Source organism: Oncorhynchus nerka, linkage group LG15 (genome assembly GCF_034236695.1).
Source record: "Oncorhynchus nerka isolate Pitt River linkage group LG15, Oner_Uvic_2.0, whole genome shotgun sequence".
NCBI lineage: Eukaryota > Metazoa > Chordata > Actinopteri > Salmoniformes > Salmonidae > Oncorhynchus > Oncorhynchus nerka.
In genome coordinates this window covers 104112740-104133088 of record NC_088410.1, presented here as the reverse complement: position 1 = coordinate 104133088, position 20349 = coordinate 104112740, and the positions used below count along the sequence as shown (strand labels likewise).

General features: G+C 47.2%; 1 protein-coding gene and 1 long non-coding RNA gene across 3 annotated transcripts in view; one reads left to right on the top strand and one right to left on the bottom strand.

The window, feature by feature from the left end:
* The window catches only part of LOC115123453 (pyruvate dehydrogenase E1 subunit beta), a 31488-nt gene that overhangs the window by 727 nt on the left and 10412 nt on the right, over positions 1-20349 (top strand). The window contains exons 3-9 of one of the 2 annotated variants that reach the window (XM_029652798.2): positions 4626-4733; positions 5990-6052; positions 6157-6192; positions 6547-6700; positions 6896-7027; positions 8889-8999; positions 13073-13164. In XM_029652798.2, coding sequence (XP_029508658.1) covers positions 4626-4733; positions 5990-6052; positions 6157-6192; positions 6547-6700; positions 6896-7027; positions 8889-8999; positions 13073-13164 — 696 coding nt within the window. The remainder of the gene's footprint in view (positions 1-4625; positions 4734-5989; positions 6053-6156; positions 6193-6546; positions 6701-6895; positions 7028-8888; positions 9000-13072; positions 13165-20349) is intronic. The other variant, XM_029652799.2, reaches the window with a different exon arrangement.
* Positions 543-1326, bottom strand: LOC135559931 (uncharacterized). Its single transcript, XR_010458615.1, has 2 exons — positions 1097-1326; positions 543-584 (listed from the first exon to the last, which is right to left on the bottom strand). It is a non-coding gene; the product is annotated as an uncharacterized LOC135559931 (long non-coding RNA).

Sequence of the window (20349 nt, the reverse complement as noted above, 5' to 3'; positions counted from 1 at the left end):
CTCACGGATGATGCCTGTTCTGTTCTCTAGACCACTTTTGGAACCCGGTTGGGTAAGGACTACTGTAAATAACCAATGAACACTCAGCATGTGAGACCAAAACAATGAAGGTGAAGAAGAAAGCAACAACACACACCGTGTGGACGGAGGGGGGACGGAGGGAGGACGGAGGGAGGACAGACAGATTGGTGGATAGAAGGGAAACGCCACTGACTTCATTACCTCTGCGTCCTACCATGACAGAAACCAAAAAGATAAAGTCTGGAATGAAAAGGCCTTCAGCAGTTGCGTGTGGGTGTCTATTTGATGTTTATGCACATAATGTGCTAGTTAAGCCAAGGGTTGGGCCAACTGTTGACCTACCCGGGGGGGAGGGGGGGGCTGTTTGGGCACACCAAACCTTCGTCCGTGATTGGCCCACAATAGGGATTGTAAGATTAGTGGAATCTGTGGGTAGCTGGACAGGTAGGATGACTGACAATGAAGGTGAACAGGTGGTCACGTGTCAGGTGACAGAGGAATGTATGAGACTGAGGCAGGAATTCCTTTAACCATAAAGTGGTATATTTACTGGGTAGTCTGTGCTGCATCACAAAGGAAACAAATAACATGTATACAATCAAATTCATAATCAAAGATCAAATCATATCAGTCATTATTAACATAAATTAGGAAATTCAACAGTCCAGTTCATTAAGAAGTCAATAGTAATCATCCGCGAGTCATTTAGGCTCACAACTATTTATCATAAATCATGAGAATACAAAACAGTGAATGGTTATACAATCTATAATCCCCATGATCAAAGTCAATCAGTTAGCAAACAATGACGTTTCTCATTTCACGCTTTCAAGTCTTCATGTGTACATATAATTAATTTCAATACACATGAACCATATCGATTGCGTAATTGGCCTATGAGGATCTGTAGGGCCGTGATCATTGACAATTCACATTACACAATATGTTTGAAGCTTGCGCTCCAAGCCGCGCTCCGCGGTGATAACTATTAACAGTAACTGAATGGCCCACTCTCCCGATCGCCACAGATAATTCAGAAAGGTAACATGAAAGGTAACAGAGTCGGTGGACTTACGTGGATTCATGGACGCACAGAACTTCTGGGTGAGATGGAGTTAAGGAAGAGAAAGCAGCGAGATCAGGCGATGGCAATTTCCTCCTTTTATGGAGTTGAGATCTGTCGGACATTTCCACCTGACCTAATTAAAGCGCCCCTGGCCCAGCTGAGTAAATGGCAATGAATTAAAGGAGTATTTCACCAACTCCATGGGCCTTTTCTACAGGGATTCTTCAATAAAGTATTTGTTGTTCAACGAGCGACGATGTGTTTTCATGCACATTTTTTTCATTGAAATACTGCACCAATCATCATAATGTGAAATTACGCAACTAAGATCTCCGTGGAAAATATGTCAATGACAGATTTCTTGAGTTATCTTTAGATTAATTCTGACTCTTGAGGAAGTGAATACTGGTTATGCCGTCTCAAAATTGGCCAAACAGTACTATTGCTGTTTTTTTTCTTTTTTTTCTCATTTTTCAAGACAAGGTCTTAAGAGAGTATGGAGCACACTTGTCCGATTCAGCTAGCTGACAGCCTACCTGGAGCATTCTCACGCCTTAATGGGTCAGTTCGATTCAGCTAGCTGACAGCCTACCTGGAGCATTCTCACGCCTTAATGGGTCAGTTCGATTCAGCTAGCTGACAGCCTACCTGGAGCATTCTCACGCCTTAATGGGTCAGTTCGATTCAGCTAGCTGACAGCCTACCTGGAGCATTCTCACGCCTTAATGGGTCAGTTCGATTCAGCTAGCTGACAGCCTACCTGGAGCATTCTCACGCCTTAATGGGTCAGTTCGATTCAGCTAGCTGACAGCCTACCTGGAGCATTCTCACGCCTTAATGGGTCAGTTCGATTCAGCTAGCTGACAGCCTACCTGGAGCATTCTCACGCCTTAATGGGTCAAGGGAGCATTCTCACGCCTTAATGGGTCAGTTCGATTCAGCTAGCTGACAGCCTACCTGGAGCATTCTCACGCCTTAATGGGTCAGTTCGATTCAGCTAGCTGACAGCCTACCTGGAGCATTCTCACGCCTTAATGGGTCAGTTCGATTCAGCTAGCTGACAGCCTACCTGGAGCATTCTCATGCCTTAATGGGTCAGTTCGATTCAGCTAGCTGACAGCCTACCTGGAGCATTCTCACGCCTTAATGGGTCAGTTCGATTCAGCTAGCTGACAGCCTACCTGGAGCATTCTCACGCCTTAATGGGTCAGTTCGATTCAGCTAGCTGACAGCCTACCTGGAGCATTCTCATGCCTTAATGGGTCAGTTCGATTCAGCTAGCTGACAGCCTACCTGGAGCATTCTCATGCCTTAATGGGTCAGTTCGATTCAGCTAGCTGACAGCCTACCTGGAGCATTCTCACGCCTTAATGGGTCAAGGGAGCATTCTCACGCCTTAATGGGTCAGTTCGATTCAGCTAGCTGACAGCCTACCTGGAGCATTCTTACGCCTTAATGGGTCAGTTCGATTCAGCTAGCTGACAGCCTACCTGGAGCATTCTCATGCCTTAATGGGTCAGTTCGATTCAGCTAGCTGACAGCCTACCTGGAGCATTCTCATGCCTTAATGGGTCAGTTCGATTCAGCTAGCTGACAGCCTACCTGGAGCATTCTCACGCCTTAATGGGTCAGTTCGATTCAGCTAGCTGACAGCCTACCTGGAGCATTCTCATGCCTTAATGGGTCAGTTCGATTCAGCTAGCTGACAGCCTACCTGGAGCATTCTCACGCCTTAATGGGTCAGTTCGATTCAGCTAGCTGACAGCCTACCTGGAGCATTCTCACGCCTTAATGGGTCAATGGAATTCTGAGGGATAATGACTTGAATGTGAACTGCTGTCTCCATCGATCTCCGGTGGTGAGAGGAGGATATGTGTCTAGAGCCAGGATGTTAACTCACCCCAACGTTGTTTTTTTTAAAGTGACTTTGAGATGTAGCTTGTAATGAACATCTCTATATAAAACAGTGAATTGGGGAAAGTTTCCAGACCCATTGACTTTTTAAACATTTTGTTACATTACAGCCTAATTCTAAAATTGATTGATTACTTTTTTTTTTACTTCAATCTACACACAATACCCCATAATGACAAAGCAAAACAGGTTTTTAGAAATGTTTGCAAATGTATTTAAAATAAACTGAAATATCACATTTACATAAGTATTCAGACCCTTTGGCTCAGTACTTTGTTGAAGCACCTTTGGCAGTGATTACAGCCTCGTGTCTTCTTGGGTATGATGCTACATGCTTAGCACACCTGTAGTTGGGGAGTTTCTCCCATTCTTCTCTGCAGATCCTCTCAAGCTCTGTCAGGTTGGATGGGGAGCGTCGCTGCACAGCTATTTTAGGTCTCTCCAGAGATGTTTGATCAGGTTCAAGTCCGGGCTCTGGCTGGGCCACTCAAGGACATTCAGAGACTTGTCCCGAAGCCACTCCAGTGTTTTGGCAGTGTGCTTAGGGTCGTTGTCCTGTTGGAAAGTGAACCTTCACTCCAGTCTGAGGTCCTGAGCACTCTGGATCTGGAGCGGGTTTTCATCAATGATCTCTGTTCATCTTTCCCTTGATCCTGACTAGTCTCCCAATCCCTGAAAAACATCACTACAGCATGATGCTGCCACCACCATGCTTCACTGTTGGAATGGTGCCAGGTTTCCTCCAGGCGGGACGATTTCCATTCCGGCCAAAGAGTTCAATCTTGGTTTCATCAGACCAGTGAATCGTGTTTCTCATGGTCTGAGAGTCTTTAGGTGCCCTTTGGCAAACTCCAAGTATGTGCCTTCTTACTGAGGAGTGGCTTCAGTCTGGCCACTCTACCATAAAGGCCTGATTGGTGGAGTTCTGCAGAGATGGTTGTCCTGGAAGTTTCTCCCATCTCCACAGAGGAACTCTGGAGCTCTGTCAGTGACCATCGGGTTCTTGGTCACCTCCCCGATCAAGGCCTTTCTCTCCTGAGTGCTCAGTTTGGCCGGGCGGCCAGCTCTAGGAAGAGTCTTGGTGGTTCCAAACGTCTTCCATTATATAATGATGGAAGCCACTGTAGCCTTGGGGACCTTCAATGCTGCAGAAATGTTTTGGTACCCTTCCCCAGATCTGTGCCTCGACACCATCCTGTCTCGGAGTTCTACGGACAATTCCTTCGACCTCAAGTCTTGGTTTTTGCTCTGCCATGCATTGTCAACTGTGGGATCTTATATAGACAGGTGTCCAAACAATTGAATTTACCACAGGTTTCTACAACTTAATTGGAGTCCACATCTCAAGGATGATCAATGGAAACAGGATGCACCTGAGCTCAATTTCGAGTGTCATATCAAAGGGTTTGAAAAATTATGTAAATAAGGTAATTCTATAATATGGTGTTTTATTTTTAATATATTAGCAAAAAATTCTAAACCTGTTTTTGCTTTGTCATTATGGGGAATTGTGTGTCGATTAAATTGTTTCTTTAATCCATTTTTGAACAAGTCTGTAAAGTAACAAAGTGGAGTAAAGGTGTGGATACTTTCTGAATGTATTTTTTTTGTGTCTTTATTTCAGGTGAATGTCCGAGATGCCCTCAACCAGGCCATGGATGAGGAACTGGAGAGGGATGAGAGAGTCTTCCTTCTGGGGGAGGAGGTGGCTCAGTATGATGGAGCCTACAAGGTAAGAATGTACACTCATTATTAGGTACACCACCCCTTTCACCAAAATGGATCGCTTCTACGGAGCGCAAGTCATGTGGCCGTGGCTTGATATATAAAGCAGGCAGACAGGCATCGAGGCATCTGGTTACCGTTGGATTGAATGTTAGAACCAGTGACCTAAGTGACTTTGAGAGTGGTTTGATCGTCGGTGTCAGGCGTGCCGGCGACAGTATCTCAAAAAACGTCCGTCCACCGTCCATTTCACGAACGACGGTGTCAAGGGGTTTCCTGATAGTGGTGCGACTAAACATCCAGTCAGCGGCAGTCCTGAAAACGGCTCGTGGGTGAGAGGTCAAAGGTCAAGCTAACAGGCCGGCAACAAACAGACAAACAACAGTTACATTATAGTGTTGAAGACTTCTTCTAAAATGTAGAAAATAGTCAAAATGAAAAACCCTTGAATGAGTAGGCGTGTCCACACTTTTGACTGGCGTGTGTGTGTGTGTGTGTGTGTGTGTGTGTGTGTGTGTGTGTGTACACACACACTCACACGTTCAAGTTCTGAGTCACTTAGAAATGTCATTGTTTTTGAAAGAAAATCAAAAATATTTGTCCATTAAATAACAGCAAGTTGATCAGAATTAGTGTAGACATTGTTCATGTTGTAAACATTGTAGCTGTTGTAGCTGGAAATGGTTGATTTGTAATGGAATATCTACATAGGCGTACACAGGCCTTTATGGTAGAGTGGTCAGACGGAAGCCACTCCTCGGTAAAAGGCACATGAGAGCCCGCTTTGAGTTTGCCAAAAGGCACCTAAAGGACTCTCAGACCAGGAGAAACAAGATTCTCTGGTCTGATGAAACCAAGATTGTATTCTTTGTCCTGAATGCCAAGCGTCACGTCTGGGGGAACCTGGCACCATCCCTATGGTGAAGCATGGTGGTGGCAGCATCAAGCTGTGGGAATGTTTTTCAGCGGCAGGTACTGGGAGACTAGTCAGGATTGAGGGAAAGATGAACAGAGCAAAGTACAGAGCGATCCTTGATGAAAACCTGCTCCAGAGCGCCCAGGACCTCAGACTGGGGCGAAAGTTCACCTTCAAACAGGATAACGACCCTAAGCACACAGCCAAGACAACGCAGGAGTGGCTTTGAGTGGTCCAGCCCGGGCCTGGACTTGAACCTGATTAAAACATTTCAAACATTTCAAACAATCTATGGTTTATTTGACAGCTTGAATGGTATTAATTTATTTTGGCTTGTGTATTCGTAGGTCAGCAGAGGGTTGTGGAAGAAATATGGAGACAAACGCATCATCGACACGCCAATCACAGAGGTAAACAAGGCCACAAGACTGTTTATTTTGAAAGTTGTTTCTATGTTGTCAGTCTGATGGTCTCTTAAGGAATATCACGGATGCGTTTTCTCCTCCCCTTATAGATGGGATTTGCTGGCATTGCTGTTGGTGCTGCATTCGTAAGTCAATGAGTATTATTATAATTATTATAATAATATATATGTATGTCCTATTCCTATAGAAAGTAACGTTGTACAAGCGTCTCTTCACTAACCCTTTATATTGAGTGTGAAATGTAATAAAACACAAACGATTTGAATGTCTACATCTGATTTTGGTATAAAGATTGACAGCCTTCTCATCGTGTGCATGGGCCCCTGGCCAAAGGAAGATGACAGCCTTCTCATCGTGTGCATGGGCCCCTGGCCAAAGGAAGATGACAGCCTTCTCATCGTGTGCATGGGCCCCTGGCCAAAGGAAGTGCTCTATATAGGCTGCCCTTTTGAGAGTCATCCATCATGCTGTGTTTCCAGGCCGGGTTGAGGCCAATCTGTGAGTTCATGACCTGGAATTTCTCCATGCAAGCCATCGACCAGGTGATCAACTCCGCTGCTAAGACCTACTACATGTCAGCCGGAGCCCAGCCTGTCCCCATTGTGTTCCGCGGCCCCAACGGCTCCTCCGCAGGTAAACAAACATCTATGCCAGTGTTTCCCAATACTGGTCCTGGGGTTTTTGGCCCTTTTGGTTCCCCAGGATCAGGATTGCATTGATCTATGTTGACTCTATGCTCCGTTCTGAGTTTTATTCTGGGAACGTCACCTTTGAGGAAACTTGAAGTGTCTTGACTAAGAAACTCTTTTTAAATATCTTTGTCTGCAGGCGTGGCAGCCCAACACTCCCAGTGTTTCGCTGCCTGGTACGGCCACTGCCCCGGCCTCAAAGTAGTCAGCCCCTGGAACTCTGAGGACGCCAGAGGGCTCCTTAAAGCAGCTATCAGGGACGACAACCCTGGTGAGCATTGAGTTGCGTCCCAAATAAACTGAGCAAATAAAAGAAACGTCCCTTTTTCAGGACCCGGTCTTTCAAAGATAATTTGAAAAAAAAATCAAAATAACTTCACAGATCTTCATTGTAAAGGGTTTAAACACTGTTTCCCTGCTTGTTCAATGAACCATAAACAATTAATGAACATGCACCTGTGGAACGGTCGTTAAGACACTAACAGCTTACAGACGGTAGGCAATTAAGGTCACACTTATGAAAACGTAGGACACTAAAGAGGTCTTTCTACTGACTCTGATAAACACCAAAAGAAAGATGCCCAGAGTCCCTGCTCATCTGCGTGAACGTGCCTTAGGCATGATGCAAGGAGGCATGAGGACTGCAGATGTGGCCTGGGCAATAAATTGCAATGTCCGTACTGTGAGACGCCTAAGAAGCAAGAACTTGCAAATCTGGTACAGTTCATGAGGAGGAGATGCACTGCAGTACTTAATGCAGCTGGTGGCCACACCAGATACTGACTGTTACTTTTGATTTTGCCCCCCTTGTTCAGGGACACATTATTCAATTTCTGTTAGTCACATGTCTGTGGAACTTGTTCAGTTTATGTCTCAGTTGTTGAATCTTGTTATGTTCATACAGATATTTACACATGTTAAGTTTGCTGAAAATAGACACAGTTGACAGTGAGCGAAAGTAGATTTTTTTCCTCTGAGTTTAGCACCCTATTCCACTACTGTTGACCAGGGGCCCGTAAGGCTCTGTTGACCAGGGGCCCGTAAGGCTCTGTTGACCAGGGGCCCGTAAGGCTCTGTTGACCAGGGGCCCGTAAGGCTCTGTTGACCAGGGGCCCGTAAGGCTCTGTTGACCAGGGGCCCGTAAGGCTCTGTTGACCAGGGGCCCGTAAGGCTCTGTTGACCAGGGCCCGTAAGGCTCTGTTGACCAGGGGCCCGTAAGGCTCTGTTGACCAGGGGCCCGTAAGGCTCTGTTGACCAGGGGCCCGTAAGGCTCTGTTGACCAGGGGCCCGTAAGGCTCTGTTGACCAGGGGCCCGTAAGGCTCTGTTGACCAGGGGCCCGTAAGGCTCTGTTGACCAGGGCCCGTAAGGCTCTGTTGACCGGGGGCCCGTAAGGCTCTGTTGACCGGGGGCCCGTAAGGCTCTGTTGACCAGGGGCCCGTAAGGCTCTGTTGACCGGGGGCCCGTAAGGCTCTGTTGACCGGGGGCCCGTAAGGCTCTGTTGACCGGGGGCCCGTAAGGCTCTGTTGACCGGGGGCCCGTAAGGCTCTGTTGACCGGGGGCCCGTAAGGCTCTGTTGACCGGGGGCCCGTGAAAAGTATTGCTCTACGAAGGGAATAGGTTGCTAATCGCCTTTTCATGTTTCCTCACATCCGCTCCTGTAGTACAGATGAGGGGAATCACTGGCCATCTGCTCATGTCCTGTAGAACAGATGAGGGGAATCACTGGCCATCTGCTCATGTCCTGTAGAACAGATGAGGGGAATCACTGGCCATCTGCTCATGTCCTGTAGTACAGATGAGAGGAATCACTGGCCATCTGCTCATGTACTGTAGTATAGATGAGGGGAATCACTGGCCATCTGCTCATGTCCTGTAGAACAGATGAGGGGAATCACTGGCCATCTGCTCATGTCCTGTAGAACAGATGAGGGGAATCACTGGCCATCTGCTCATGTCCTGTAGAACAGATGAGGGGAATCACTGGCCATCTGCTCATGTCCTGTAGAACAGATGAGGAGAATCACTGACCATCTGCTCATGTCCTGTAGAACAGACATATAAGTTCCTGTGCTGTAACCATGGTGACACCTGCTAATCAAAAGCACGTGGTCTTGTATTTCTCCTTCAACAGTGGTGTTCCTGGAGAATGAGCTGATGTACGGTGTGCCCTTTGACCTGTCTGAGGAGGTTATGCACAAAGACTTTGTCGTACCTATTGGAAAGGCCAAGGTGGAAAGACAAGGTAACTAGCAGCCGCTGGAGAATTTAAATGTTTATGCAATATATATATTTAAAAGTTATGTTCATTGTACCCTCCCCTAGAAAAACATTGAGAGTTTATTGATCATTTCATTGTGAGCGAGAGTTGGGGATTGGTGGTTTGTCGATCAGACAGAAGCATGTCTATTCTAGGAAATATATTCCCAAATGTATTTTATTTTCTGTTAAGCTGTGTGCACTGAACTGCCATTCATGCTGACCACGATGTTCAGATGAATTAAATAGTCCAATGTGCACCACAGCAGCCTCAACTCAGACAGCAGTGTGTAGTGTGTAAAGTCACTCAGGATGGAACTTTCCACTCCTACTGATTTTGTCACCTAACTAAACCAGACAATAGATGATTTCTTTACCTAGTCATGTTATTAAACTAAACCAGACAATAGATGATTTCTTTACCTAGTCATGTTATTAAACTAAACCAGACAATAGATGATCTCTTTACCTAGTCATGTTATTAAACTAAACCAGACAATAGATGACCTATTTGCCGTAGGAGAGCCATGGGAGAGCCATGGGAGAGCCATAGGAGAGCCATAGGAGAGCCATGGGAGAGCCATGGGAGAGCCATAGGAGAGCCATGTGAGAGCCATGTGAGAGCCATGTGAGAGCCATGGGAGAGCCATGGGAGAGCCATGGGAGAGAAACATGTCTTCTGAAAAAGGGGGCAATGCACAACAATTCTTAATCCAATTGCGGGGAAACACTTTTGAAAATAGTTTTGTCCTTTGTTAGAAAAGAGGGGATCCCGGTTTTCCATCGCTACAACGTTTATGTTTCTACTCCCTTCAGTTGCCTGTGTGGCATCGTTTTACAACCAGCGCTGCAAGCATGGTTTAGGAGCGGCTGTGTACCAGGCCTCTTAAAAGGGCAATGACATACTTTGTAATAGAAACTGATAATAATCAGGATGTTGGGGTAAATGGAGATGGACACACCCCATTCTTCAGCCATGGACTTTCTATGTCGCTCTGCTGCTTGTTGGGCGACAGGTGATAATGCTTATTGCTAATAGCACATCTGATAATATAGACAACAAAGCTATATGCATGGTCTGATTATGTACAAATTTAATTTAACGTCATTTTTACCGATTTACATTTATTGGGCCCATTTCTGGAGGTGGAAATTATATTTTAGATGGTGTCAGCGTCATTTTATTTGAATTAATTTTGGAGTAGTCCTTTTTTTAAAGTCACCAGAACTGAGCTTTTCAGTCCCTGGACTACCTGAGGAAGGCGACTGGAATTGGTCCAACTTGGAGTTTTCCCTTATATGTACAAAAATTATCCTCTTTCCTTAAAAGCAAGATGTCCGTGACTTTCTAACATGAATGGGGAGGTTAACTTGGCCCCAGAATGTCCATCTGAGACTGAAGTTTCAGTTATGGGATTTTTTATTTACCCCTGGAAACCTCAATAACCCAATCGCTCACAAATTAACTTAATGTCACAAATAATTAATTCAAGGTTTTATTTACTAGAATAAGTTGTAATATTAGGTAGTTAATGGATACAATGCAGTTTGAGGTGAATCTCCAAAGTTGAATATGAATGGCTTCCGTACTCAACTCAAATACAAAAACACTTCCACAGGACTTTGAGAATTATAGGGTTCGTATTCATTGAAAGAGAAAGTGTGAGAGGGCTACATTGACAGCTGTCACAACTGTGAATTATAGAGAGCTTCACCAAACAGGAATGGACAATGGGCTAGGCTGTCAGTTAGCATCCGTTGTGGACAATTAGCTAGGCTGTCAGTTAGCATCCGTTGTGGACAATGAGCTAGGCTGTCAGTTAGCATCCGTTGTGGACAATGAGCTAGGCTGTCAGTTAGCATCTGTTGTGGACAATGAGCTAGGCTGTCAGTTAGCATCCGTTGTGGACAATGGGCTAGGCTGTCAGTTAGCATCCGTTGTGGACAATGAGCTAGGCTGTCAGTTAGCATCTGTTGTGGACAATGAGCTAGGCTGTCAGTTAGCATCCGTTGTGGACAATGGGCTAGGCTGTCAATTAGCATCTGTTGTGGACAATGAGCTAGGCTGTCAGTTAGCATCTGTTGTGGACAATGGGCTAGACTGTCAGTTAGCATCTGTTGTGGACAATGGGCTAGACTGTCAGTTAGCATCTGTTGTGGACAATGGGCTAGACTGTCAGTTAGCATCTGTTGTGGACAATGGGCTAGGCTGTCAGTTAGCATATGTTGTGGACAATGCCGGGACAGTATTGATCATGGGCTTGTTTGTAATTTGTAAGTCGCTCTGGATAAGAGCGTCTGCTAAATGACTTAAATGTAAATGTAAATGCTTGTAAATTATACCTGCCATCCCACTATTACTTAATGACTTCCACTTCTTTACAGACGCACACACACAATGCCCCTTTCAGAGGAATTTAATTTGGTTTACTAATCATTTACTGGTATGCTGACGTTGCCTGCCCGGTTAGCTCCCGCTAGGATAGGATGAAGTCAAGGTGTGTTGTCCTCTTCTCTTGACAGTCGTGCTGAGGCCAAAAAATAGCTCACAGCCAAAGGAGCGAGACCAGCTCCGCTCTGGCCTCAGTCCAGGAAAGTAATGTCTACTAGTTTTTTTTCCCCCAACGTTTCTCTGATCCCACCCGGGATGTATTGTGAACTCAGTCCGTTGGTCTTGAATGAGCAACAGTGCTCTCAGCAGATTCTCTGGGATGATTGATTCTGTCTGAGTAGGATAGGGTTTCGTCGGTAGGTGTGGTGTTTGTTTTCCAAGGAGATGGAATTATTCAGTTCAACTTGGTGTGGACGCATCTCGAAGAAACTTGATCCCCGCGTCTGTTAGAGAATCCTGTCATTTATAGTGATCCTCACAGAGGGCGGACTCTGATTGGAGGAACCCCACACATTTATGTTCAGAAGTGTTCGCAGAATGTTTCTACTGTACAGAAAACTGTTTGTCTCTAGGATGAAATGCGTAGCCTGCAGGTACCAAACAGTAAATCCTCATTCTACCCCTTTGAATGACATAACAACCAGGAGAAAATGGTCACGTTGTGCTTCACGTTATGCCAACATGTCCTCCAGTTTAATATATTGTTCATAAGGGTCACTGGGCTGTATTGGTGCCATTTCTTATGTTAAAAAGAGTAAAGGCCCTAGTTCTCTTCCCTGCAATACACTACCCTGGTTACTGCTCTTCCCCTGCAATACGCTACCCTGGTTACTGCTCTCCCCCTGAAATACAATACACTACCCTGGTTACTGCTCTTCCCCTGCAATACACTACCCTGGTTACTGCTCTTCCCCTGCAATACACTACCCTGGTTACTGCTCTCCCCCTGCAATACACTACCCTGGTTACTGCTCTTCCCCTGAAATACAATACACTACCCTGGTTACTGCCCTTCCCCTGCAATACACTACCCTGGTTACTGCTCTCCCCCTGCAATACACTACCCTGGTTACTGCCCTTCCCCTGCAATACACTACCCTGGTTACTGCTCTTCCCCTGCAATACGCTACCCTGGTTACCGCTCTTCCCCTGCAATACACTACCCTGGTTACCGCTCTCCCCCTGAAATACACTACCCTGGTTACCGCTCTTCCCCTGCAATACGCTACCCTGGTTACCGCTCTTCCCCTGCAATACGCTACCCTGGTTACTGCTCTTCCTTGGCTATTTGAAAGCCTGGCTGGTCATTCCCAGTAAAACATGCAGATCACAAGGCGGTCTGCTGATTTGCAGAAGGCATCTGTTTTTTCGGTCTCCTTACCCCCTCCTCCTCTTCCTGACCCCCTTCTCTTCCTGGCCCCCTCCTCCTGACCCCCTCCTCCGGGCCACTCAGGTAAAAAAAAAGCAGGCAGTTTATTTGTTCTTGTGATGGCTTGAAGGGGTCAATAACAGAACTGGAACTCTTGGCCTGGAATGTGCCACTTAGTTGTGGGTGGTGGAAAACAGAAAACTCCTCTAAGGGTGCCTAAGTTCAGTCGTAGGCTCTTGTTACAACACAGATATACAAAACATTGTACACTACCCAACCATTTGTCTGTTTACTCCAGGAACCCATATCACTCTAGTGTCACATTCCCGGTGTGTGGGTTTCTGTCTGGATGCAGCGACTGTCCTGGCTAAGGAGGGGGTTGAATGTGAGGTGAGTGTCCTATTTATGGGGTCAACAATTAGATTTCTTCTTGTTTTTATATAAACTGAACTTACAATGCCTATTTTTATTTTTATTTTATTTCACCTTTATTTAACCAGGTAGGCTAGTTGAGAACAAGTTCTCATTTACAACTGCGACCTGGCCAAGATAAAGCATAGCAGTGTGAACAGACAACACAGAGTTACACATGGAGTAAACAATAAACTAGTCAATAACACAGTAGAGAAAAAAAGTCTATATACATTGTGTGCAAAAGGCATGAGGAGGTAGGCGAATAATTACAATTTAGCAGATTAACACTGGAGTGATAAATGGTCAGATGGTCATGTGCAGGTTGAGATACTGGTGTGCAAAACAGCAGAAAAGTAAATAAATTAAAACCGTATGGGGATGAGGTAGGTAAATTGGGTGGGCTATTTACTGATAGACTATGTACAGCTGCAGCGATCGGTTAGCTGCTCAGATAGCAGATGTTTGAAGTTGGTGAGGGAGATAAAAGTCTCCAACTTCAATGATTTTTGCAATTCGTTCCAGTCACAGGCAGCAGAGAACTGGAAGGAAAGGAGGCCAAATGAGGTGTTGGCTTTAGGGATGATCAGTGAGATACACCTGCTGGAGCGTGTGCTACGGATGGGTGTTGCCATCGTGACCAGTGAACTGAGATGAGGCGGAGCTTTACCTAGCATGGACTTGTAGATGACCTGGAGCCAGTGGGTCTGGCGACGAATATGTAGCGAGGGCCAGCCGACTAGAGCATACAGGTCGCAGTGGTGGGTGGTATAAGGTGCTTTGGTAACAAAATGGATGGCACAGTGATAAACTGCATCCAGTTTGCTGAGTAGAGTATTGGAAGCTATTTTGTAGATGACATCGTCGAGGATCGGAAGGATAGTCAGTTTTACTAGGGTAAGTTTGGCGGCATGAGTGAAGGAGGCTTTGTTGCAAAATAGAAAGCCGACTCTAGATTTGATTTTAGATTGGAGATGTTTGATACGAGTCTGGAAGGAGAGTTTACAGTCTAGCCAGACACCTAGGTACTTATAGATGTCCACATATTCAAGGTCGGAACCATCCAGGGTGGTGATGCTGGTCAGGTGTGCAGGTGCAGGCAGCGAACGGTTGAAAAGCATGCATTTGGTTTTACTAGCGTTTAAGAGCAGTTGGAGGCCACGGAAGGAGTGTTGTATGGCATTGAAGCTCGTTTGGAGGTTAGATAGCACAGTGTCCAAGGAAGGGCCAGAAGTATACAGAATGGTGTCGTCTGCATAGAGGTGGATCAGAGACTCACCTGCAGCAAGAGCAACATTGATATATACAGAGAATTGATATATACAGAGTCGGCCCGAGATTTGAACCCTGTGGCACCCCCATAGAGACTGCCAGAGGACCGGACAGCATTATGCCCTCCGATTTGACACACTGAACTCTGTCTGCAAAGTAATTGGTGAACCAGTCAAGGCAGTCATCCGAAAAACCGAGGCTACTGAGTTTGCCGATAAGAATACGGTGATTGACAGAGTCGAAAGCCTTGGCCAGGTCAATGAAGACGGCTGCACAGTACTGTCTTTTATCGATGGCGGTTATGATATCGTTTAGTACCTTGAGCGTGGCTGAGGTGCACCCGTGACCGGCTCGGAAACCAGATTGCACAGCGGAGAAGGTACGGTGGGATTTGAGATGGTCAGTTTGTTTGTTGACTTGGCTTTCGAAGACCTTAGATAGGCAGGGCAGGATGGATATAGGTCTGTAACAGTTTGGGTCCAGTAAGCATTATCACCTGTAGCCCAACTGGTAGATACGAATGGCGCCGGAGTGGGTGGCTGCCGTTTTTATGGGCTACTAACAAATTGTGCTATTTTTATTTTTTTGCATTAAACTTTATTTTGTACAAGTATAAGTGATTACGCGGTAGGCTATATCAGTAAGTTAACATACACTCAGGTTGGAGTCATTGAAACTCGTTTTTCAACCACTCCACAAATTTCTTGTTAACAAACTATAGTTTTGGCAAGTCGGTTAGGACATCTACTTTGTGCATGACACAAGTAATTTTTCCAACAATTGTTTACAGATTATTTCACTTATAATTCACTGTATCACAATTCCAGTGGGTCAGATGTTTACATACACTAAGTTGACTGTGTCTTTAAACAGCTTGGAAAATTACAGAAAATTATGTCATGGCTTTAGAAGCTTCTGATAGGCTAATTGACATAATTTGAGTCAATTGGAGGTGTACCTGTGGATGTATTTCAAGGCCTACCTTTAAACAATAGTATGCAAGTATAAACACCATGGGACCACGCAGCTATCATACCGCTCAGGAAGGAGACGCGTTCTGTCTCCTAGAGATGAACGTACTTTGGTGCGAAAAGTGCAAATCAATCCCAGAACTACAGTAAAGGACCTTGTGAAGATGCTGGAGGAAACAGGTACAAAAGTATCTATATCCACAGTCAAAATTTGTCTTATATCGACAACCTGAGCAAGGAAGAAGCCACTGCTCCAAAACCGCCATAAAAAAGCCAGACTAACGTTTGCAACTGCACATGGGGACAAAGATAGTACTTTTTGCAGAAATGTCCTCTGGTCTGATGAAACAAAAATATAACTGTTTGGCCATAATGACCATAGTTATGTTTGGAGGAAAAGGGGGTAGGCTTGCAAGCCGAAGAACACCATCCCAACCGTGAAGCACGGGGGTGGTAGCATCATGTTGTGGTAGTACTTTTCTTCAGGAGGGTCTGGTGCACTTCACAAAATAGATGGTCCCATGAGGACAGAAAATTATGTGGATCTATTGAAGCAACATCTCAAGACATCAGGCAGGAAGTTAAAGCTTAGTCGCAAAAGGGTCTTCCAAATGGACAATGACCCCAAGCATACTTCCAAAGTTGTGGCAAAATGGCTTAAGGACAACAAAGTCAAGGTATTGGAGTGGCCATCACAACGCCCTGACCTCAATTTGTGGGCAGAACTGAAAAAGCGTGTGCGAGCAAGGAGGCCAACAAACACCAGCTCTGTCTGGAGGAATGGGCCAAAATTCACCCAACTTATTGTGGGAAGCTTGTGGAAGGCTACCCAAAATGTTTGACCCAAGTTAAACAATTTAAAGGCAATGCTACCAATTACTAATTGAGTGTATGTAAACTTCTGACCCACTGGGAATGTGATGAAAGAAATAAAAGCTGAAATAAATCATTCTCTCTACTATTATTCTGACATTTCACATTCTTAAAATAAAGTGGTGATCCTCACTGACCTAAAACAGGGAGTTTTTACTAGGATTAAATGTCAGGAATTGTGAAACTGAGTTTAAATGTACTTGGCTTAGGTGTATGTAAACTTCCGACTCCAACTGTATGTCTCTTATGACCAAAAAGAGTTTCTGGATATTTACTCACCTCGAACTGGACTATAACCTTTCTTTAACCAGTCGCTCGCAAAGGACGTACTGCTGCTCCCAGACCAGGGGAGACGTACTGCTGCTCCCAGACCAGGGGAGACGTACTGCTGCTCCCAGACCAGGGGAGACGTACTGCTGCTCCCAGACCAGGGGAGACTTACTGCTGCTCCCAGACCAGGGGAGACGTACTGCTGCTCCCAGACCAGGGGAGACTTACTGCTGCTCCCAGACCAGGGGAGACTTACTGCTGCTCCCAGACCAGGGGAGACGTACTGCTGCTCCCAGACCAGGGAGACGTACTGCTGCTCCCAGACCAGGGAGACTTACTGCTGCTCCCAGACCAGGGGAGACGTACTGCTGCTCCCAGACCAGGGGAGACTTACTGCTGCTCCCAGACCAGGGGAGACTTACTGCTGCTCCCAGACCAGGGGAGACGTACTGCTGCTCCCAGACCAGGGGATATACTGCTGCTCCCAGACCAGGGGAGACTTACTGCTGCTCCCAGACCAGGGGAGACGTACTGCTGCTCCCAGACCAGGGGAGACGTACTGCTGCTCCCAGACCAGGGGAGACGTACTGCTGCTCCCAGACCAGGGGAGACTTACTGCTGCTCCCAGACCAGGGGAGACGTACTGCTGCTCCCAGACCAGGGGAGACTTACTGCTGCTCCCAGACCAGGGGAGACTTACTGCTGCTCCCAGACCAGGGGAGACGTACTGCTGCTCCCAGACCAGGGGATATACTGCTGCTCCCAGACCAGGGGAGACTTACTGCTGCTCCCAGACCAGGGGAGACGTACTGCTGCTCCCAGACCAGGGGAGACGTACTGCTGCTCCCAGACCAGGGGAGACTTACTGCTGCTCCCAGACCAGGGGAGACTTACTGCTGCTCCCAGACCAGGGGAGACGTACTGCTGCTCCCAGACCAGGGGATATACTGCTGCTCCCAGACCAGGGAGACTTACTGCTGCTCCCAGACCAGGGAGACTTACTGCTGCTCCCAGACCAGGGAGACTTACTGCTGCTCCCAGACCAGGGAGACTTACTGCTGCTCCCAGACCAGGGGGGAGGGGAGACGTACTGCTGCTCCCAGACCAGGGAGACGTACTGCTGCTCCCAGACCAGGGGAGACGTACTGCTGCTCCCAGACCAGGGGAGACGTACTGCTGCTCCCAGACCAGGGGAGACGTACTGCTGCTCCCAGACCAGGGGAGACGTACTGCTGCTCCCAGACCAGGGGAGACGTACTGCTGCTCCCAGACCAGGGAGACGTACTGCTGCTCCCAGACCAGGGGAGACGTACTGCTGCTCCCAGACCAGGGGAGACGTACTGCTGCTCCCAGACCAGGGGAGACTTACTGCTGCTCCCAGACCAGGGGAGACGTACTGCTGCTCCCAGACCAGGGGAGACTTACTGCTGCTCCCAGACCAGGGGAGACTTACTGCTGCTCCCAGACCAGGGGAGACGTACTGCTGCTCCCAGACCAGGGGATATACTGCTGCTCCCAGACCAGGGGAGACTTACTGCTGCTCCCAGACCAGGGGAGACTGCTGCTCCCAGACTGCTGCTCCCAGACCAGGGGAGACTTACTGCTGCTCCCAGACCAGGGGAGACTTACTGCTGCTCCCAGACCAGGGGAGACGTACTGCTGCTCCCAGACCAGGGGATATACTGCTGCTCCCAGACCAGGGGAGACTTACTGCTGCTCCCAGACCAGGGGAGACTTACTGCTGCTCCCAGACCAGGGGAGACTTACTGCTGCTCCCAGACCAGGGGAGACTTACTGCTGCTCCCAGACCAGGGGAGACTTACTGCTGCTCCCAGACCAGGGGAGACGTACTGCTGCTCCCAGACCAGGGGAGACGTACTGCTGCTCCCAGACCAGGGAGACGTACTGCTGCTCCCAGACCAGGGAGACGTACTGCTGCTCCCAGACCAGGGGAGACGTACTGCTGCTCCCAGACCAGGGGAGACGTACTGCTGCTCCCAGACCAGGGGAGACGTACTGCTGCTCCCAGACCAGGGGAGACGTACTGCTGCTCCCAGACCAGGGGAGACTTACTGCTGCTCCCAGACCAGGGGAGACTTACTGCTGCTCCCAGACCAGGGGAGACTTACTGCTGCTCCCAGACCAGGGGAGACTTACTGCTGCTCCCAGACCAGGGGAGACGTACTGCTGCTCCCAGACCAGGGGAGACGTACTGCTGCTCCCAGACCAGGGGAGACGTACTGCTGCTCCCAGACCAGGGGAGACGTACTGCTGCTCCCAGACCAGGGGAGACGTACTGCTGCTCCCAGACCAGGGGAGACGTACTGCTGCTCCCAGACCAGGGGAGACGTACTGCTGCTCCCAGACCAGGGGAGACGTACTGCTGCTCCCAGACCAGGGGAGACGTACTGCTGCTCCCAGACCAGGGGAGACGTATACATATTACCTCATCTAACCTGTACCCCCGCACATTGCCTCGGTGGTACCAGTACCCCCACTGTATATAGCCTCGTTATTTTCTTTTTACTTTTTCTTAACTGCATTGTTGGTTAAGGGCTTGTAAGTAAGCATTTCACTAAGGTCTACATTCGGCGCATTTGACACAGAACATTTAATTTCAGGAAGTATTCACACCCCAAAATGGAGTTGATTTGAAAAAATATATAAATAAATGAAAACTGATGTCTTGAGTCAATAGGTATTCAACCCCTTAAGTTCAGCAGTAAAAAAAATGATTTAATCCATTTTGAATTCAGGCTGTAACACAAACAAAATGTGGAATAAGTCAAGGGATGTGAATACCTTCTGAAGGCTCTGTACCAGTCAAGGAGTGTGAATACCTTCTGAAGGCTCTGTACCAGTCAAGGGGTGTGAATACCTTCTGAAGGCTCTGTATCAGTCAAGGGGTGTGAATACCTTCTGAAGGCTCTGTACCAGTCAAGGAGTGTGAATACCTTCTGAAGGCTCTGTATCAGTCAAGGGGTGTGAATACCTTCTGAAGGCTCTGTACCAGTCAAGGGGTGTGAATACCTTCTGAAGGCTCTGTACCAGTCAAGGAGTGTGAATACCTTCTGAAGGCTCTGTATCAGTCAAGGGGTGTGAATACTTTCTGAAGGCTCTGTACCAGTCAAGGGGTGTGAATACCTTCTGAAGGCTCTATACCAGTCAAGGGGTGTGAATACTTTCTGAAGGCTCTGTATCAGTCAAGGGGTGTGAATACTTTCTGAAGGCTCTGTATCAGTCAAGGGGTGTGAATACCTTCTGAAGGCTCTGTATCAGTCAAGGGGTGTGAATACCTTCTGAAGGCTCTGTACCAGTCAAGGGGTGTGAATACCTTCTGAAGGCTCTGTATCAGTCAAGGGGTGTGAATACTTTCTGAAGGCTCTGTATCAGTCAAGGGGTGTGAATACCTTCTCAGTATAGGTAATTGAAATATTTTTGTGTTTTAAGTTCTGTAGACCATTGATGCATAGCACCTTTAAACAATCCCTGGAATGAGGTTTGAGTCGACGAGTGTTTTTGAAAACGTACAACATTTCTAAAGTATTGTTCTGTGCCCTCATTGGTGGTTAACCTGTTCTGTCTCCTCCTCCTCAGTGGTTAACCTGTTCTGTCTCCTCCTCCTCAGTGGTTAACCTGTTCTGTCTCCTCCTCCTAGGTGGTTAACCTGTTCTGTCCCCTCCTCCTAGGTGGTTAACCTGTTCTGTCCCCTCCTCCTAGGTGGTTAACCTGTTCTGTCTCCTCCTCCTAGGTGGTTAACCTGTTCTGTCTCCTCCTC